Source organism: Passer domesticus, chromosome 3 (assembly GCF_036417665.1).
Source record: "Passer domesticus isolate bPasDom1 chromosome 3, bPasDom1.hap1, whole genome shotgun sequence".
Lineage (NCBI taxonomy): Eukaryota > Metazoa > Chordata > Aves > Passeriformes > Passeridae > Passer > Passer domesticus.
The window spans coordinates 22,217,537-22,236,394 of NC_087476.1; the positions used below are offsets into that span (position 1 = coordinate 22,217,537).

The 18,858-nt window shown below is 34.1% G+C and overlaps 1 protein-coding gene across 4 annotated transcripts in view; it reads right to left on the minus strand.

Annotated features, from left to right (window-relative positions):
• The window catches only part of CSMD1 (CUB and Sushi multiple domains 1), a 1,052,894-nt gene that overhangs the window by 107,010 nt on the left and 927,026 nt on the right, over positions 1 to 18,858 (minus strand). For all 4 annotated transcript variants that reach the window (XM_064412131.1, XM_064412130.1, XM_064412133.1 and 1 more), the window contains 4 exons: positions 16,752 to 16,961; positions 6,637 to 6,825; positions 2,697 to 2,874; positions 872 to 1,017 (listed from right to left, as the gene is read on the minus strand). In XM_064412131.1, the coding sequence (XP_064268201.1) occupies positions 872 to 1,017; positions 2,697 to 2,874; positions 6,637 to 6,825; positions 16,752 to 16,961 (723 nt within the window). The remainder of the gene's footprint in view (positions 1 to 871; positions 1,018 to 2,696; positions 2,875 to 6,636; positions 6,826 to 16,751; positions 16,962 to 18,858) is intronic.

An 18,858-nucleotide genomic window follows, 5' to 3' on the forward strand; every position in this document is an offset into this window, starting at 1 on the left:
CAGCTTCACAGTTCTATCCACTTCAGTTTTTGCTTCTCAGATTAAGTGCAGTGGATGACCATGTATCATGACCTTGTTTTAGGAGAAACATACAGACAAGAGAAACATTTCAGATTCTGAGTACCAATTTGATGCGGACTTCCTCATGCAAACAGGCATCTCACAACTCTCTTTCTGTAACATTTATTTGGTCTTTGTGAATTCATTCATTGTATATTTTTAATTTAGAGTCCAGAAGACTAATAATCTTCCATTTATTATGCACATTTTGGATGACTTAGTCCAAATTAGAACTAGAATTGTAATTCACCTTTTCACTTCTGAGTTAGATGCCTAATAATTTTCACCACCTTTAGCCCGGAATGTAAATTTGAACAAAGTATTTTGCTGCATATCAGTCTTTATGCTATTGTTCAGCTCTACCATAGCACCCCAGAAACTCTTCTGGGGAATAATTTTAGTAAAGAAACTTAAATACTATTGCAAAAATAGGCCAAAGTAATTAAAAGAGTAAGACCTTAATATTAGATGATAATAGTCAACATTAAAGATAGAACACAATTTATTAAAAGTCCCAAATTAACGTTCTTCAGATTTTTAATATGTAATTTTTAAAAACTCATAAGTACTGTTATTAAAAAAAACAACAAAACAAAACAAAACAAAACCAAAAAAACCCAAACCAAAACAAAAAACAAGCAAACAAAAAAAACAACCAAAGAAAAAAAACCCCAAAATCTTAAAAAAACTCTCAAACAAACAGCAAATCCATGAGTCCTGGTAAATCAGGAAACCACAAATTTAAGAAATATATTTAAAATTCACTAAATGATTAGGGTAATTTTAGATTAAATATATAAAGAAAACAGACCATGAAAATTGAGGACAAAGAATCCTCCTGTTGAAAAATCACTGTGAAATTTGAGGAGGACTTGATTGGTAGAACTGTAAGCTGTTTCCAGAGCTGTGTTCCCACTGAAAACTCCTAGCTGAGGTGAATTATGGTCAGGACCATCCCTGGAATGCAAAGCATTGAAAAGTTAGCTGAAAAACTGATGTTCTTAACATTCAAGTTAACAGTCTCAGTCTCTTTTCTCAGGAGAGCAGTTTAAATTTTTAATTTTTGTCAAAAAAGGCTTTTTTCTAATGATTTAAAATGAGGTGGTTTTTTTTCTTTCTTTTTTTTTTTTTTTTTTTTTTCCTAGCACACAGAATATTCTTTCCAACTTCAAACATGATTTTTTTTTTTGAGACCAGGTTACTTGCAATAGTTTTTATATTTACATGGGCCAGAAATGTAGGGGTGGCAAGAAATTTTCAATGTGTGTTCCTGCCAAAAATTTTCATGTACAGATCAGACGTAAAAAAAAGTGAAAAAATGATATAATGCTGTCAATACACCATTTGCTGTAATGCTGTCAAAATTTCTAACATTTTGACCCAGGTGTTACAAGTCTTCAACTCAGAGTTAAAACACAGAGTTGTGGAAATGCCAAGTTACTCTGCTATTTAAATAAATTCCAAAGATTCAAAGGTATATCCTAAGGGAAAAAAAAAAAAAACCAAAAACTGAATGAAAAAACTTTTGCAATAAGTTATTTTAGAAGGCTTGAGATTATCTAGAATGTCTCTGGAAGCTGCTAATTTGATCTTTTACTGTCTTGCAATGAGAGGTATATTTATTCACCTCAGCTGTATCATTGAAAAGCCAAGCATTATATATCTACAACCTGCCAGGGAAGACAATCTATGATGTATTTGACACTAAGGCTTACATGTAGTGCAAATAACAGAGGCAACCAAATGGCTGCTCAGAAACAGTTGCACATCTCTATAAACTGTCTGAAAAAAAATCACCAATAGCTATAGGAATGGTGGGCTAGCTGGGAGATTGGAGCAGCTGACCCACACAGCAATAAGTTACATCCTATATTCTGTGCAAACCTCCCTTTTTCCTGAACTATTTGTAGCATGTTTGAGAAGTGACTTTGCATAGTATGTGGGGTAAGGACCAGGGCTGGACAAAGATGACATATCCAGCACCTTCAGCATTACCTATGCCTGCTTAAGTGCAGTAAATCTTTATGCAAGAATTTAGAGAGTTCTAAGTCCTCCTCCTTCAGAGACAGTCACAAATTGAATGGGCTTGTGTGGAAAGAAATATAAATTCAGAGAAGAGGAACATGTAATATGAAGCTTAAAGACATGGAGGTACAAGGCCTGAAATTCTGGGTTAGAAAATATAAAAGCATGTCTATCATGCATATTGAAATATTAAGAAAATTTACAAAAATCTTAATAGATAAAGATAACGTTTAAAGATGTCAGAAAATTTTGCAACAACTAACACATATTGCCTGTTTGTTCATGGAATGCATAATTCAACATAGTGTAGATTATTACATCATTGACCTCACATGGCCTCAATTTAGAGAAGAGAGAGTCAAACAAGATATGATTCATAACTGAGTCTGAGCTTCAAAGTATTTTGGAACAGTATTCTTAAAGAGTTCAGACAGAGATAATTTTTTTTTCAGATAACCTTAGAAGTTGTTTTATGCTGTTCTTCAGCATATATGACAATCTACATATATGACAATCTAAAGAGCAATACTAAGAAAATCTGTAGCTTGGGACAATGAGACTTGATTAATCAATCAGAAAAAATTCACTCCTGTGTAAAAAAAAATGCATACCAAACCGCAATGTAGTCATTCACAGGTTCAGTCTGAAGTAAGGTAAAGTTGATATAAATCCCATGGCCTGGAGATACAATAATTAACCAGGTACAGTCCTTGGAATTTGGGTATTCATCTGGAAATCCTGGGGAATAAACTGTACCATTCTGAGCAGTTACATTATAGCCACAAGGAGCTGAAAAGAAAACAAATTTAAAAAAAATATTAGTAGAAAATAGTTTTTCATGTTACAAGTGGATTATCAAAAAACTACCAAATTCTTAAAGCTCCACAAGACAAGACAACCTAAGTCTTAAAGACAGCCTTTTCCTTGGTTCGTTGCTTCTCAAAAAAATACTGACATTTCTAAAGGTAACTTATGCTGATGTCTTTAAGGTTTCATTTTTCAAAATTCATCAAAATCTACTGGTAGTATTGTTTGCATATAATTCTTGAAACTAAGTCCACACACCATTTAAAAAGGGGCACCTTTTGTTTGTATTCAAGATTAAAAACCAAATAATTAAACAGGTCCTGCATGTTTCCATCCAACTGAACTCCAACTGAATGGGAATACAATTCTGGAAAAATAGGCTGATTGTTCTTTCACTAGTCCAAAACCATTATGCTTTATTTCTGACAGGTTTGAGTCATTTTCAATGGTGATTCCCTTGCAGACTGTATGCTAATTATCCTTATGACAACTAAAATGGACATACAGACACAAATTTGTGCACACTTGCTGAACGAAGTCTATAGCCAAATCAAAGTTATGAAAAGGTTGACTTTATTCAAGGGTAGCAAATATATGTTAATGTGCTCTTTTGAGTCTCAGTTTGGAATAATTGACTGAATATGGATGAAAGTATATATTCAAGTAGACACATGGCCATTAGTGTAAATTAGTGAGTCTCACCCACTAGAATGAGACCTTAATCTCATGTATGGGCATTCAGCCTTGCTCTAGAACATTTCTCTTTAGCTCTTACCATTAAGCTTATGTTATTATTGTTAGTGTTGCTGTGACTCTCCTTCAGACTCTCTTCACTTCTTTCTCAACTTAAGAAGTGATGGAAAATAAAAGCATAAAAAATGATAAAAAGAAAAAGGAAAAGACAGGAAGGGAAAAGGGAAAAAAGAAGGAGGACTGATAAATGCAAAAGGATGTCTCATTTTCTGTATGGTTTAAAGCTACAATATTGTTGTGGTAGAAGATCATCTGGCTAATTGATGAGCAGCCCTTTTTGAAGGAGTTCCTTTAAAAATCTCTGAATTTATAAGATAGGCTAAGGAGGCTTTAACTGCTTCACTTTCTTCATCCATACCAGTACTAACTTGTATGATGCATTTGGCACATTTTTGGTCTGGACACAATCCTGTGCAATGTGCTCTAGGCTGATTCTGCTTGAGCAGGAGGTTGGACAAGATGACCCACTGTGGTCCTTCCAACCTGACCCAGTCTGTGATTCTCTGAACAGAATGGCACTTTGAATTTTTAGTGGCCAACAAATGAAACCAGCTAAGGAAAATGAAGGGTTCTGATTCCTGGTTCTCTGTAGAGGTCAAGGGTATCTGACACTGTCTATCAGCTCTAGGAGTTGTGAAGAAAATGTGACTCAAGTCCATTTTTTACTATTTCCTAATCCCCTACATTCATGCCATGATCACTTTGTCTGGTCTCAGAAATCTACTCTGTTCTCTCCACATCCACAGTACTCTATGTTTACAACTAAGACTGCTTTGATAATTATGCTTAGTACAGGGAAATACACTTCCTGAGACTAATATTAATTTCTAATTAATATACAGATTTTTTCTGATTGAAGTTTTATATTTAAATATATTTTGAATTTACTATCTTTTTGAGAGGTTTATTAATGTTGTTATTGATTGCATTCATTTTTTATTTTCCCTTCATTATCTCTAATACTTAAGAAGGAATGCAGATTGATTGTATCTCAGTAAAGACAGACTAATTTTTCTTATCATGATTGATAGCCATGGAAGATCAATACATTTTGTCAGAAAAAAGTGTCACAGTTAACAAAACTCTAGTAGAGTTAAGTAATACATCCAGCTGTTACTAGGCTTTCTCCAAAGATCTTTAAAAATCGCAGAAAATATGACATTAAACAGAAATAACTGGTTAGATTTCACACAAGATAAATATAGCTTTAGTGTGAATCAGCAATTTACTCTAAATTAATGATGTTGTTATGTTAAACTTTGAATGACAGACATGAAGAATCAGAGATTTCTGAAACGAGTAAATGTATAATCAAATTTTCTAAACTATCAAATTCTAACAGTAGAACAAATTTTGATTTATAAATGAATGAATGCCATACTATATGTTCTCATACCCATTTACACCTAATTATGTTGTGCATGGAAAGACAGTAAACATTTTTAAAATTCCACCAAAAGATACCCAAACCCAGTTAGTCATTTAGTGTAAATTGCATATGTCATACCAAGACATCTATGGTAAGTCAGGACAACATGATTGTACATGAGTAAAGTCATAGAGCATGACTGTATGACATGATTCGACTATGATTACTTGAGCAGAAATTAATCTAATTTTCTTCTATATACAGATTCTCAGCCTTCAAAAGTATATGCAATCTTCTGTAGAAAGATTTGGATTTAAACTTCCAAGAAAACTGGTCATAGCTAGGAAAAAATTATTTAATTAATTCACTGATTTCTCTTGCAGATCCGCTATCAAATTACAACAATCAGAGTAACAATTTGTTTTCCCTGTAGAAAAAAAACATTTATATGTCATAAGAATAATTTCAGCAGTATTAGGTGGAGCTTTAACATGCACAGAGGAATTTTTCACAAAGCAAGTAGCGTGCTAAGTGAGAGACAGGAAACTCTTAATGCTCAGTCAAAACAGAAAGCAACCTGCTGTTTAGTCAGAAATGGTACCTATAAATGCACACAACCACACACAAAACGGAGTTGCGTGCATTCCTCAGCTGTGTGGAGGAGATGTAGATGACTGTGGGTAGGCTTGGAAGTAGGATTCACATGCACAGGCACCAGGCCAAATGTACATTGTGAATTATGGAAATGTCACTAGCACAGAAATGCCTTCTTTGAGTTAGAAAATTATGATAAAACCACTGAATTAAAACTATGGATGAGGGGACAGGGAAAAGTAAGAATTACTTTTTCCTTGTGTCATTATAAATATTAATTCAATTCTTGCATATCCTTTCTAAAAACATATATTATTTACTCTTATTTCATCTAAGAAAACAGGAAATTCTGATTTATATCATAAAAATCTGCTTCTTCTATTATACAACTTCATGTATTTTAGGAAATATGCTTCTATAGGTAGTAAAAAGGAATAAGAAAATATAGAAGGCTGCATGCCCTTTGGTGCTGCATCTATATCACTAAAATGTAAGTATGAGGAGTTGAACTTTGGCTAGGTTTCTAACAAATTCTAAAAACATCGACTGTTAACATTTTACACTTTTATATGGATTTTTAATTGATATTTCAAAACTTTATCATATGTTTAACATGAAGAAAAATATTACATATCTGTTTATAGTGAACTTTTAGCATGAATAACTTTGTATTTTCTTCCAAAACATTTATAAAGGTGTCTCTATAACCTAACTGCTTTTGAATAAAAGTATGTTCTTAAAATAGTCTTTCACATAGAGGTTAAGATAATTTCTGGCAGCATCATGAATTCTCATAATCAATACAACTGACAGATATTAACAGGAACAATAAATCACTGAGGAAGAACATGATTCATAAAACACTTATTATTTATAAAGTCCATAACATTCTGCCTTTATCTGCTTACACTACAGATTAGGATAAAGGCACTTCAGAAAAAGCTGCATTATGTACAGGCACACAAACAGGTAAACAAAAATCAGAAAGTACTGTGAGTTCTGAAGCAAAGGTACTACCAGAAAGTTACCTTCACATCTGGGGAAATGATAATTCCAATTTCTGTTGATTCCATGTTGACAAGTGAGAACAGGCTGCCCCCTCAAAACATATCCAGGATAGCATTCAAATGATACTGACTGTCCCACACTGTAATCTGAGTTGACTATATAGCCATTCAAAAAAGGAGGAGGATCGGGACAGTTCTGTAACTCGTAAGCTGGAAGAGAAGAGAAGTACTTTTTATTGCTTAATCAGCTCTCAACACACTAGGAAGTACACATTAATAAAAAATCTGTAATGAAGATTTACCGGATAGTAGGTAAACACTGGAAGGTCCAGTTATTCAGAGATTAACACATAAGAAGAAATAAATCATCCATTTGGACTGTACAAAAATATTTTAGTAATGTACAACAAAATCATTCATTCCTTAAAACTTTATGAAATACAAGATTTGGATTAATTGGATTTTTAATATATATTAAACTATGCCCAAAAAACATGTGACCTAAAGAAATTAAAAGAATTAATGAATGACTTTAACACAACAGAACACCATAAAGATCTAAAAAAATTAGAAATACCTGTGAAGGGAAAACTCCTTTTAGATATATCACCATGCAAAAAATTGCTTTAATGATTCATCATGCTTCACATTAGGTTCTATCTTTTTGAGGACATCAAAATATTATTCAATAAAACACATTTAATTCATAAAAATCAGTGTGGTGAAAATTCAGAAGAAGCTTTCATTAATAACATTTACTAAGATATAAAGTTAATGTAAGCAACTCCATATGAAGCAATGAATAGTATGCAGATTTGCAAACAAGTTAATATAGATTGTGTAGTAAGTAATTGCCATTTAAGAAACCAGTCTTAAAAGGATGAGGGACCTCCTCTTTTTGAACTTTCAATTTCCAGTTAACAAATACTTCTGTCAGAAGAAAGTTCAAACAAGAATAATAATACCAGTGTGCTCTGTATGCACATGTGTTAAGCGCAAGCTCTAGAAACAAGGCAAGAGAATATGAGAACATATTCTTGAATGAAGTATTTTGTTACTTTTTTCAAAGTTAACCTTTACAATAGGTACATGTTCATCCTAGAGATGTATACTTATTATTCTGAAATAGATTATTTAAACAAGCCATTTCAGCAAGACTAAGCTAAACATATATTTCAGATGTGCTTAAGTCCTTACTTAAAGTGAAGTTTGTACTTAATTGGTTCACTGAACTACAACAACTGGCAATAAGTTTTTTAGTCATTGCTAATTACAATCATGCTGTGCAACAAAAAGATTTACGTTGAGAGAGCCTTCTTCTTTTCCCTAATTCCTCCAGTGAATCCAGAATTCAGTGTTTGCAATGCCAGAAAATTTAAAAGATGTAGTGGTACTAGAATTATTCTGAAATCCTCCAAAAACCCAGATCCCCCTTCTCTCAAATAACAAAAAATTAAGAAAAGAAATTCAAAACCTAAGAATAAAAATTAATTGCTACTGAAAGGAAATACAGAAAGGTTTATTTTCCCTAAATTGTTCATTGAATTTTGTACTAAATCTAGTAATGTCTCATTAATTTTTAATGTTATTATTACTCCTGCTATAATTTGTGTAGTAATAATACTGATAATATCATTATCAACATTTTTATGCAAAACATAGTAGTAGAAAGATTATTTAAGAGTACAGGACTCTGAAGTGTACTGTATCAAGACTGAAATATTAAACTATATAAAAATCTATTTAGCAAATTATATTAAAAATAGAATAGAAATTATTCCAGAAGCTCAGAGGATCTCACAGATTTTTTTTTAAAGATGCAGCAATGTATTGCCCAACAGTTACAACAAGTTTTTGAATTATGACAGTAAGTACTGGAGTATTTAAATTTTGAATGTATTACCTTTTGAGGAGATGAATATCATCCTTCCTTATTGGCTAACTTGTTACAATACAGTATTCATAGATTATGTTTTGAAAGTATTTAACATAGTCTCAGAATTTTTGAAGTAATAAAAATCAATTTCAGGAAAAAAAACCACAAAAAACCTCTCCCACTGATCTACATAAAAAGATAAGACAGGAACCACTCAGGTGAGAGGAAATCCTGACAGATTTGACAGAGGTGTTCCATAGACTAAGGAAGTGATGATTGTGTGTATATGTGTCAAAACAGATAAATAGGGAAGGTGATGGGATATTAGGGAGTATTGAAACTTGGCATGACAAAAATTATATGGAATAAGAAGTGTATATTGGCCTGGTTTGTGCTAGGGAAGAGTTAATTTTTTCTCATTTTTAAAAAATTTTTCTCCTGCTCTGCCAATGAGGAAAAAAAAAATAAAACAAACCGCAAACAAAATGGGAAGGAGCAAAGCTGCAACAGGTGACCTGAACTGATCAAAGGGATGTTTCATACCACAGAGCATCATGCCTGGTATACCAGCTGGGAGTAGTTACCCAGAAGGGTGGCTGATATGGGTTCAGGAAGTTGTAGGATGCAATGAGGTCTCTCCTCAATCTCCTTCAGGCTGGACAGACCAAGGAACCTCAGTCGCTCCCCACACAGCTTCCCCTCAAGGCCCTTCACGATCTTTGTTGCCCTGCTTTGGACTAATCGTTTAAAATCTTCCATATATTGCAGTGCCCAAAGTGAACACAGGACTCGAGGTGAGTCCGCCCCAGTGCAGAGCAGAGCAAGACAATCCCCTCCCTTGCCTGGCAGGCAATGCTGTGCCTGATGCCCCCAGGACAGGGTTGGCCCTCCTGGCTGCCAGAGCACTGCTGACTCATATTCAACTTGTCATTGACCAGAACCCTCAGGTCCCTAACTGTGGCACTGCTTTCCAACACCTCATTCCCCTCAGTCAAATACTTGAATTTTAAAATTATGTCATACAGCCATTTTACTTTTATTTGCGCAGTACATTTTCCACTGATAAGAAAAGAATGTAAATCACAAACAAAATGTAATTGATTCTCTGCTACCTTGTTGTTATGGTACAAATGTGTTTGCCATCTTACATATGCACTAGGGTGACTTATTGGCTTTCCAAGTGCCACATACCTCTGTAACACTTAAACATGGAAATAACTGCTTTGCAGAAAAATGGTATTAGCAGAGAATTGAGCATGCAATCACTCAAATACTAGGAGAGCCCACAATTAGCTCATCTAAAACTTTCATGTAGGTTTATTGTGCATTCTTCCAGTATAATGGTGTGTAAAACTACTGACTCAATAAAAAAAATCCACTTCTCAGACTAGACTGGCCTGCCATGAGTTTTGTTGGAAAGGCCCTTTAAAGTTGATCTAGTTCCAACTTCCCTGCCATGAGCATGGACATATTTCAGTGGATCAGATTGCTAAAACTGCCATCTAAACTGAAGATGTGTCATCTAACTGAAGACCTTCAGGGATTCAGAGCTTTTCTTTTTTTCAGTGTCTCACCACCTTCATTTTATGTTCCTTATGTCCAATCTACATCTACCATATTTTGATTTAAAATTGCTGACCCTGCTCACTAAAGGCCTTGGTAAAAAGTCTGTTCTCTTATTTTTAAAAAGATCCTCTTAAATACTGAAGGGCCACAATAAGGACTTCCTGAAATCTTCTCATTTCGGCTGAACCCCAACTCTCTCAGCCTTTCTTCACAGAAGAGGTGTTCCAGCCTGCTGATTACTTTGTAGTCTCCCTCTGGACCCACTTTAACAGGGCCGTGCCTCTCGTGCTTGAAGCACCAGAGTTGAACGCAGCACTCCATGTGGGGTCTCAAGAGAGCAAAGCAGAGGGAGAGAATCACCCCCCTGGATCTTTTTATGGAAGCCCAGGATGCAGATTACTGGAGCACAGGATAGGACTGGCAATCTGGCACCTCAGTTTATTGTTGTATGCACCAAAGAACATAATCTTTACAGGTGCCATGAATCAGGACTAGAATCACAAAATATAATTAATAGTTTAGAAAATAATTTGCTACAAGGCCCTCAAAAGATTGTGTTTTATTTCCTTTAGCATTCCTGCTTTAGGACATAATTTGAAACCATTGTATAAATACAGTAACTTTTCAACAATACTCTTTTCATTCCATGATTCCTAAGACTCAGAAGCTCTACCATAATCTTTTTTTTTCCACTTAAAGGCCATCAGATTTAACACATTTAAATCATATTTTTGGTGTGCATGAGTGTTTGGGGAAGAAAGGGATGGCAATTATGACATTTTTCTGTGTATTTTCTAGAACATATTGCTCAAAATCTCAAATATATGAGCATAAGATTCTTACTTTGCATTCAGCTTTATCTTATATTGAAATTCAGAGCAGAGTGAAAATAGTCTTACAGTTCCAAAAATAGGAACTAGGACTTCCACAATAAAAATAATACAAATCAACCATTTATTCTGTTTCCCTCAAAGAAGCTCTAGTCCTAAAGGGAAAGTTATGTGGAAAAAAAGAGGTCTTCTATAAACATTAAAAGCTGAGGTAACATTAATATGGACAGGAATTAATACCCACAATTATGTCTTATGAACCATTAGACTGTGTTCTTCTATGCACTAAATTCTGTTATGAATCCCTGAAAGGCCATAAAAGCTGTTTATTTCTTCTGACCTGGCATAACATCTTGCCAATCAAACTTCCGTGACTGTTCTTCTCAGACTTAGTGTACAGAGACAGTTTATATCTCGGGTATCGAGATTTGACATATATGGGAGTCTCAGAAACTCAAGATCACCAGTCAAATGACAAACAGAAATGTTCTTCTAAGTATTTGTGGTTGTTTCCTCTCTTTGCTGTTTTACATAGGTGGCAAAACTGCAACACTTGTAACAAAAGACAGTCTTTCTCACTGCTTCTCTTTTTTAACTAAACAGTACAACATTTCTTTCAACAGTAGAAAAAATGTAATTAAACTTAAATGTTGCTCTTTAAAAAATCAGGACATTGAAAGTCCTTTCATTATCTTGAAAAATAAAAATCTAATTTCTTCCAGTAGTTCAACAGGCAATCTCTGTGAACTTCCTTCTTGCTGCAAGTGAAACAAAATGTTCCACAACACACAGAAATTTAGCAATCCATCTTTAACACAATGGAATGCCCACCATTGCAATTGCAAAGCTGAAGGGAAAAGAGAGCATGAAAATATCAGAGCATAAACCAATAAGAATCTGATCAGCAATGGTACTGAGAACTGTAATTTCCCCAGGGTTCTGCTAAGGAGACAAAGTTTTTTTAATGCATTCAAAAATACACAGTACCTAAGTGATTTACGTTATATTTTCAAAAACTGTGCTGTGAGAATTCACGGGCTCAGGGACCAGCACTAGATCCCTACAAGTGGATAGAAAATATTTTACAGTTCTCAGGGTGCATTCACTTTTCTTCTTCCCAAAAAATAATGTGTTCAGAGTACAATCCCAAGCTATATTAAGATTCAATCTCATAACTATTTTTCTGCCTTTGGAAAATCAGAAAAATTGAGAAATAGCATTATTAGTTCCATAATTCACTTTACAATGCTCATATTCTTTGCTTTCCCTTGAGATGAGGGGTTATCAAAAAACCTTATCCTTCATAAAATGCTGCAATCTTAAGAAAACTTAATTTTTTATAGCATGCAAGCTTCATTGAATAAGCATAGCCATCACTCATCTCTCTTTATTTTTAGATTGTCATCTACAAATATGGTATTTACCTGGCAAAAAAAAGGTGCTACCTCAGTGCTCTTGCATATTGTATTCCAGTTAGCAGAAAAGGCAGTTATTTTCACTTAAAAAAATCAGTCTTTGAATCAAACTGAGTTTAGTACCATACAGTGAAAACCCTTAATTTAATCTTAAATCCCTTTTAGTGTAATTTAAATACAGCAGATCAGATTAGAATTAAGGTATGAAAATTTGTGGCCACTTCTAATATGTAACACATTCACTAATATGCAACATATTCATTAATTAGAATGGATCTGGCAAATGTGACTATAACTATGGATTCTTTTTGTCCACTCTTCTTTTTTTTTAAGGATAAATTAAATTAATTTCACTATTAGAAAAGTAATGCTGTTTTGTTTATAAAACTTTTTTCCCCCCAAATTATAGTATATTAGGACATCCTAAAATGAGATCAGTTAGAAGCAGTCTGAATAAAAACATCTGGTTAAATGTATAAAGATGTCAGAAGCTCAACTCCATTTGCTTTGCTCTCCAAATTCATTTCTAGAAATGACAAAAGTGGACAACTTAACTGTGTGAGCATCAATTGGACTAAAAATAAATTCTTAGCTTTCCATATATAACACCACTCCTTTTGGCCATAAGAAGATTTTGAATGTGACATCCATACCAATTACTCATATTTTATTTCCCTCCCACATTTATATACCATGAATAGCAGTTAGGGAAGACATTGCATGTTAAATTGAGTAGTGACAAAGAATGTTCTGACTTGGTAGCCAGCAAGCCAAACTGAATTGGTATCTATGGAGTAATGCTGCATCTTTCTTCACAACAAGGGCTTTATTTCAGAACTGTGAGATTTGACTGAAATTGGCCAATGATTTCAAAATTGCATAGCAATGGTATACTCAGAATGGTGACAGCCAGACAACAAAACAATGCTAAATTCCATCATCCAAAGAAATCAGGCTAAGATTTGTATGACATTTGATTTACTGAAAGGAAAACAACACTTCTAACAGGGAAGAAAGGAGAAGGAAAAGAGTAACATTGGAGTAATGAAGAATGATTTTTTAATTCAAGTTTCAGCAATTGCAGATATTCTAAGAGGAAGAGAGAGTAACTGAGAAATATAATGCTAAAAAAGTGTAGGAAAATCCAGAGACAATCCATCAGAAAAGATAACTAAGTAGTAAGGGCAACAAATGTGGAACAGGAAAAGGAAAGTCAGTTATCAAAACCAACATATACTTTGTATGATACAAAATAAAGCAGACAATAAAATTGTTCATTTGTATACCACTGGCATTTTCTTTCAGAAAGCAAGAGAAGAACAGAGAATACGCTGAAAAAATACTTTTCGAAGTTGTAGATTATGGATATCTAATTGAGTGTACAATTCCCTCCATGCTTTAAATGATGCTGAGCAAGTTATTTTAGTTTAATAATAATAAGTTAGACTACATGATGATCATAGAATTACTAGATCTTCTCAGTAGAAATAACTAGTGTAATCTGTGATCTCAGAGGCAATAGAGTTGCTGCTTTGTGAAGAAAAATAAGCACATGCAAGACAATTCATTTTTAAAGAAGAAAAGTCCCATATCAGTTTGTACAATGAAGAAAAGGAAGCAGATAGAAAACAGAACACAAATAAATTAATTCAAGAGCATGAGCTTAGCTGGTATGTTCTAATCACTTAAAAATTGAACACAGCTGTGTTACCATCTTTCTACATTAGGAAAAATACCCCAACAAATCATAAATATCTTTTAGAATAACTTTTTCTTTTTTTTTCCCAGCACTTGATTTTTATTGAAGTGTATTATGTTGACAGTTTTTAAAAAACATTTTAAATTTTTTAACATACACACATATTTTCATACACACACATATACATACATTAAAATACTGTCTCTGTAGGTAAGGAGTAATACATACAAATGAAATGCATGAGTTGTCTTTACAGAAGAAATTGCTTTGCTTTTCACTGATGGGCAGTATAAAACAGGGTGAATGTATATGCATTTGGTACTGCAAATATACCCATAACTACACTTTTTGCGAAATGAGATAAATACTACTTATATTTTTTATTTGAAATTATCATGGCACAAATATAATTTAATTTAACTGTATCTCTTTTGGTTCTTGTTTTACTAGTATAACTATTAGACGAATAACTTAGCAATGAAAATTCTTATCAAATTATTACTATTGTTGAGATTTTAATACTTTTTCTGGATTTTTTCTGTAAGTACTTGGAAAATACTTCTACAAGTTTATGAATTCCAATAAATAATACTTTTTTGACATTTTCTTCATTTTGATAAAACTGCTAACACAATCTTCATCACTTTAAAAATATTTTATGATAAGGTCCATGTAATAAAAAATGTAATATTTCCTAATACCTTGCTCTGGATTTAAGTGAATTGCTTTTACAATATTTACATAATAGGATAAAATTTTACACTGCCATTGAGGCACTCATGATCCTAGTTTTGTTGACAGCTGACATGTAGCAAGTGGGAGAAGTAAAAAGCATGCAACTTATCCAAAAAGCAACTTATTCTAACATAAGGAACCAAAGAAGGAACAAAAAAAAAAATAGCATTTCCTATTGTATAATGTCCTCTTCATCACATTACCATTTATTTCAGAGTAGACCAAATAGTCCTACAGGACTAAGTAAGAAAGATAAGAATAGAAGAAAAGAGTAATAAAATGCACTTGTGCAAGCTGCAAAACTGCCTCTGGAAGAACATGTTATACAGTCTACAAACAATGTATATTTTAACAACAAGTTTCAGGGCAGAAAATGCTGTAAGTAAGGAAGAGCTTGTTGTGGCAAGGAAAAACACACTAAACAGAGCCAGAACAAAGAGTATTGGAAAATATATCACAAGGCTCTATATTTTACTTATTTGTCATTTCTGTAACTTGACAATCAGAATTACTTTTGACTGCTCAGAAGGAAACTAAGACTAGGTGGGTGTGATGTGAGAATATTCCATACTTGTAAGACTATGTGACAGAAAAAAATTCTACAGATGGCAGAGAGTCATGATTTCTTTGTGGGCATACCTTATGAGCATCAGTCTAATTCAGGTGTTCAGAATCTTCCTCACTGACCATTGACTCCATAGATATGATCCAACTATAAATATATATGTAAAAGTGTGTATGCAAATAAATGCTACACTGGACCTGGAAATTACAAAGTTTTCTGTCTTCATAGAAGCTCATATGGTGCTGTGTCTTTGGTTTGTGGCCAAAAGAATACTGATAATACAGGAATGTTCTGGCTTTTGCTGAACCACATCAAGGCCATCTATGTTTCCCACCATGCTCTGCCAGTAAATAAATTTGGAATGTACAATAGGGTAGGTGAGGACACAACCAGGCAGATGACCTGAGCTAACAAGAAATCATCCACACCACATAAAATCATCTTCAGCAACAAAAGAGAAAAGAGGGGGGCTAGGGACATTAGCCATCTTTGGCCGGGCATCAGTCTGCCTGTGGGAGGTGGTGAGTGGTTGCCTTTGCATCACTTTTATTTTCTTCCTCTCTTCTTCACTTTATCCTTCACCTGTTAAACAATGTTTTTTATCTTTTATCTTTGCCCCAAGATTTCTTGCTTTTAGTATTCTTTTCCTCTTTCCCCATCCCACTTGGGTGGGTAGGAGGTGAGAGAGTGGTTGTGTGGTGTTTAACTGCCCACTACTGTTAACCCCCAACACATAATTAAGTTACCCAAATTAAGGTCTTATAAGTAGGTGTCATGAATTCCCTCACAGATATCCAAAAACTAAACCAGCCATTGCATTGTGTTAAACTGCTCAGCCCCTGTAATAGTGCTCAACTGTTGATAGTAAGACTATTTTAACAGTTAAAAAATATGCAAAAATTGATGATGTTTTATTGTCACTATTGGGAAAACAAACAATGCAACAAATAATGAAGATGAAGAAAAAACCAACAGTGACAACAAAAAGTTCACATTTTCAAATACTGATTATCTGTATTTGAAAATGGATATAGAATCTATTATCTGGTGGTTTTTCATTTACTGGTAATCTTCACAGGAGTCTAGACTGCAAATACATAACATAGGGAATTATAAAACTTTTTACCTGAATATTTAAAATAACTTTTACCATTACATTAATCATAGAAAGATTATATAGATGGGAAAACAAGACAGTGAGTGTTAGAAGTATGAACTGGTAACACTATAACTTAATGGAGTGGAAAGGGTTATCAGCTATGTGACCTTTGGCAAATAACATCATCTTATTCTCAGGCTTTTACATCCATAGAACAAAGATTCCAACTCAAGGTAATTTTGATTTTAAAAATTCCATCCTATTTATTATTTATTAAACAATCTACAGATTTTAAAATGCTACATAATATATACAAAACATATAAAGATCATTGTGCTAATTCATCCTTACCTTGGTATGTCAGCTTAAATCCTTGCCTGTTTTCTGAGTGATCACTATAAAAATGGACAAGTGTTTCATGAGTAGTACTTAGCAAAGGGGATGGGAGTTCCATTCCACTAAACTGTCCAATCATAGAACTTGTGTGGTGAGGCCCATTCTGAATTTCAAGGAAATCATGATTTGCCTCAGTGGAGAAATTCAGAAACTGAATGTGTGCACCTGTAGCATTGAGAAAGGAAGAAAAATTTTATAACTTGTGTTGCTTAATAGTAAAGCATGTAAATAAAAATAAAATTATAACAGTTGTTACAGGCACGATATTTATACTTTAATCACCATTCAAAGTGGGATGCTTAAGTTAAAGAAAAGGCTAATGGGTATTAAAAGAGTCAGAGTTTCTAATTTGTTGGTTATCCATAAATAATATTATAATCACACATGAAGGGACAAATGAAAGTAAGCCATAAAGTCACAAAATCAACACCAGGGATTTTTCATATTCCTAAACCAATCAACAGAAAGACTGAAAGGAGGGGCAAATCACAAATCCTGCTGTACCATGGTATGGCTGGAACTCTGCCACCCCAAGTACACCCCTGTAGCAGGACCAAGGCCTCTCCCAGCAGCTCAGGATCAGCTGGGTTACTTACAGAGTGAATTTTCTGGGGCAGAAGTTTACCTACCTAGTTCCAGCTATTTACTCTACCTCATTTTTCCTACCCTGGGTCACCTTTATTTGTCTCACTTTCCCTCTAGCTTGGGCCAGTGTGTCTTTGGAGCCATTTTACCCCGTATGCAGCCTTATAAGATGCACTGAACTCCAGATTGGTGACAGGGAATTCAGACAATTTACCACAAGCCCTCTCCAGGAATCAGGTGCTTGAACAAGGCTTTTCAGTATTCAAAATATGCAGAACAGTTGGAAGTATAAGGATAATCTCATGGGGAGAGCTGTTTTGAAGTTTTCGCACTACTTCCTGTGGACTAAGAACCTGAAATCCAGTCTTAAATAATGTGTATGTATCATATCAAAACAAAAATGTGGGATGAATCCCTGGTTTGGAAGCCTAGTACCAAGTAACTTGCAACTGCACTTTTGGGGCCTAACTTTGCTCTAGTAGAACTATGACGAACCAGCTGTAATAGAATAAAATAGAATTAGTAAATGAGCCAACAAAGCAGTGTGAAACAGTCAATGCCTTAACTCTGCTTGACATTCTTACTTAGCAGTAGAGACATATTCTTCATTCCAGAAGAGAACATTATAGATTAATTACCAGGGTAATAGATTACCAGGGTAATGCACTCAGTCTTGTTTACAGCTGATTTCTTCACCCCTGTGGTATTAAGATTGAATCAATGGTATAAAAAAGGGGGGTTTTTTCCTACAAGAGAAATTAAATAAGCTACCAAATAAACTGGGTTTTATGGAACACTTGTAAAAGTATGGGATATTTAGTTCTAGTGCCTTCTCTGACTTATGCAAAGTGAGAATTATGAAAACAAGTATTTCAGCTGCTGAATAACAACACTTTATACAGTGCCATCAATAGAGAGGCACACACCAAACACATCAGAGTCATAATGTCAGCCATCTCTGTATGATGTTTGATCTGGCTAGTCTAACTTGAATAGTGTCACTAATTTTGCAACGCCCTCAGGATCTGAGATGAGGTAGAGCACCAAGCAGCCTGGAAACGACTTCAGCATCAATGCCTAGAGATTCCCAACAGAGACTGGAAGTCAGCACCATAGAAATGATACAGAATGGAGCAGCCATTTAATATTATACCAAAATTGCGAAAGTGACAAGCAGATAATCAAATCTGGCATACTTGCATAGATCCCAAACATGTTTATGTATTTGAATAAAAGTAATGTACTGTTATAAATTATACTCTGATGAGCCATGGAGTACCTTTAAAACTGAATCATTCTAATTTAATTTCTGAGAAGGAATTTTTATGTCTAGTTGTATGTATTCAGTATAGAATGACTTTGTGTTTTGAAAGTATAGAAGTAGGTTTAAAGGTAAATAAAAAATAAATAGACTACCTAAAGCAGTTTCAAACATGCTAATTTCAATTACAGAACACACTGTATCTGTCTCCTCAAG